Here is a 2,169-nt window from a genome sequence, read left to right as displayed (position 1 = left end):
TACCTGAGTTCTAATTATGAAAACTGACTTTTTAAACTGTATTTGACGTCACTGTGTCAGATTCCTTCTTGATGGTAGCTAAGCATGACAGCACCAAGAAATAAGGAAGCCAAGTTTTTACTTCTAGCTATCTAGTTATTCATGTGACCTGCAAAAGGTCACTTACACATTTTTACCTCCATCTTTCTTAAAGGGTTAATAATACCTGCCCAAATATTATTTTTACTGACATAAGGCTGTTGCCCTCTTTATAAGCCTCTTGAGGGCCCCTTTGACCTCTTTGTTCCTCAGACTATAGATCAGAGGGTTCAACATGGGGATAAGGATGACATAGAACACCGATAGCACCTTGTCCTGCTTCATGGACTGATTAGACTTAGGACACAAGTACACAGAGAGGGCTGTGCCATAGTAGAGTGTCACAGCTGCCAAGTGGGAGGCACAGGTATTGAAGGCCTTGGTACTACCTTTGCCTGAGGATATTTTCAGGATGGAAGCTGCAATTAAACCATAGGATAAGAGGATAACAAGCAATGAACCAAATCCAACAACAATAGCTACCAGAAGAAGAGTCATTTGGCTGCTGAAGGGATTGGAGCAAGACAAGGAAATAATCTGAGGCAAGTCACAGAAGAAATGTTGAATGATATTTGGCCCACAGTAGTAAAGGTGAAAGCAAGAGACTGTTAGAGATAAACTGCTAAGGAAACCTATCACAGAGGCCCCAGCGATCATCCTCCCATAGAGGCTAGTTACCATGATGGCTGAGTACTGCAGAGGGCTGCCAATGGCCACATATCGGTCATAGGCCATGGCGGCCAAGAGGCAGCACTCAGTCAGAGATAGCCAGAGCATAACAAAACACTGAGTGGCACAGGCAATGAAGGAAATCATTTTTTCGTTTTTTAGGAAGTCTGAAAGCATCCTTGGACTGATGGAAGAAGAATAGCAGATGTCGATAAATGACAGGAAACTGAGAAAAAAGTACATGGGTGTGTGCAGGTGGGAGTCCATTCTGATTAGGAGGATGAGACCCAGGTTCCAGATGAGGGTCACAAGGTAGATGCCAAGGAAAACAGGAAAGAGGATGAGCTGCAGTTCTTTTTCATCTGAGAGTCCCAGGAGAACAAACATGGCCACAGAAGATTGGTTTCCATTCCATTCCATGAACCTGCTTGATGCCATCCAATGATGAAAAGATGAGAGAAGGAAATAAGTTTATTCCCAAAAAAGGACTCATCATTTTTTTAGTCATGCATCAGGCTAATTTTACAATATTAAATTATCAGTGTTAATACAATCACCTTTCATACATAATCATCAACCTTAACTGAAAAATCCTCTTGGATATGTATTATCATACTTTCTTTTCATATATTTAATTTTACACATTATTTAGTTTTATTTTTATTGGAATGTAAATAAATGTTGAACAATTAATAATGAATAAAAGAAATGAAAGTCTGTGACAAAGGTATTCAATGGGAATCATTAGTCCATTTTCTCCTAAAATGTCTTCATTTCATATTTTTTTCATGGCAGATTTTGCAAACATATGATACTTTGAAGATAGGCCAAATTAGGAAAATAGTGCCATTTCTTTATATGGTGAAACAGGAAAATTCTACTTGGATATTGCTCTGCTATTAACTCGATGGTTGGAGAAGCCTCTGAATATGCACAATAAGGGGACTAAGTAGGTGCGTTTTAAAAACGCCTTGAGAAACTAGCCTTTTTAATCTATAATGAGAGAAAAATCCCCATGGGAACGTAAGGTCATGCCCCGAAAAGTAAGGTCAAAGGGCTCATTTCCCAAAATGAGATCAGTTGTGGCTTTCTGGTACCCTGTTTTCAGAAAGATTCTTAACAATTCTGAAATAGCCTTTCTTCTTTTATGACACCTGGAGAGATGTAAGAATCATGTAGCATGATGGTGGGCAGACTCAATCAGAAGAAACTGCAGCTGAGAAACGGATGTGACATAACCACATTAGTGACTCTAGGAAGCCTCCTGAGAAATGAAGTAATACAAGGTTCAGAAAGCTGTGAAACTCCTTTTCTTGCTGGTATACATTTTCCTTTTCTCAAATCAGAAATACTTAGAGTTTGATTGTCTAGGATGGTAATTATTGATCTTCTTTGTGTCCTTTTGAAAATCTTTGGAAACTC

The 2,169-nt window shown here is 39.0% G+C and overlaps 1 protein-coding gene across 1 annotated transcript; it reads right to left on the bottom strand.

Annotated features, from left to right (window-relative positions):
- Positions 1 to 222: 222 nt before the first annotated feature.
- Positions 223 to 1,185, bottom strand: LOC101347131 (olfactory receptor 5A1-like). Its single transcript, XM_004389341.1, has one exon. It carries the CDS (start codon positions 1,183 to 1,185, stop codon positions 223 to 225), a length of 963 nt encoding a protein of 320 aa, XP_004389398.1.
- Between the last annotated feature and the right edge of the window lie 984 nt (positions 1,186 to 2,169).

Source organism: Trichechus manatus, unplaced genomic scaffold (genome assembly GCF_000243295.1).
Source record: "Trichechus manatus latirostris isolate Lorelei unplaced genomic scaffold, TriManLat1.0 scaffold00240, whole genome shotgun sequence".
Taxonomy (NCBI): domain Eukaryota; kingdom Metazoa; phylum Chordata; class Mammalia; order Sirenia; family Trichechidae; genus Trichechus; species Trichechus manatus.
This window is presented reverse-complemented; position numbering and strand designations above follow the sequence as displayed.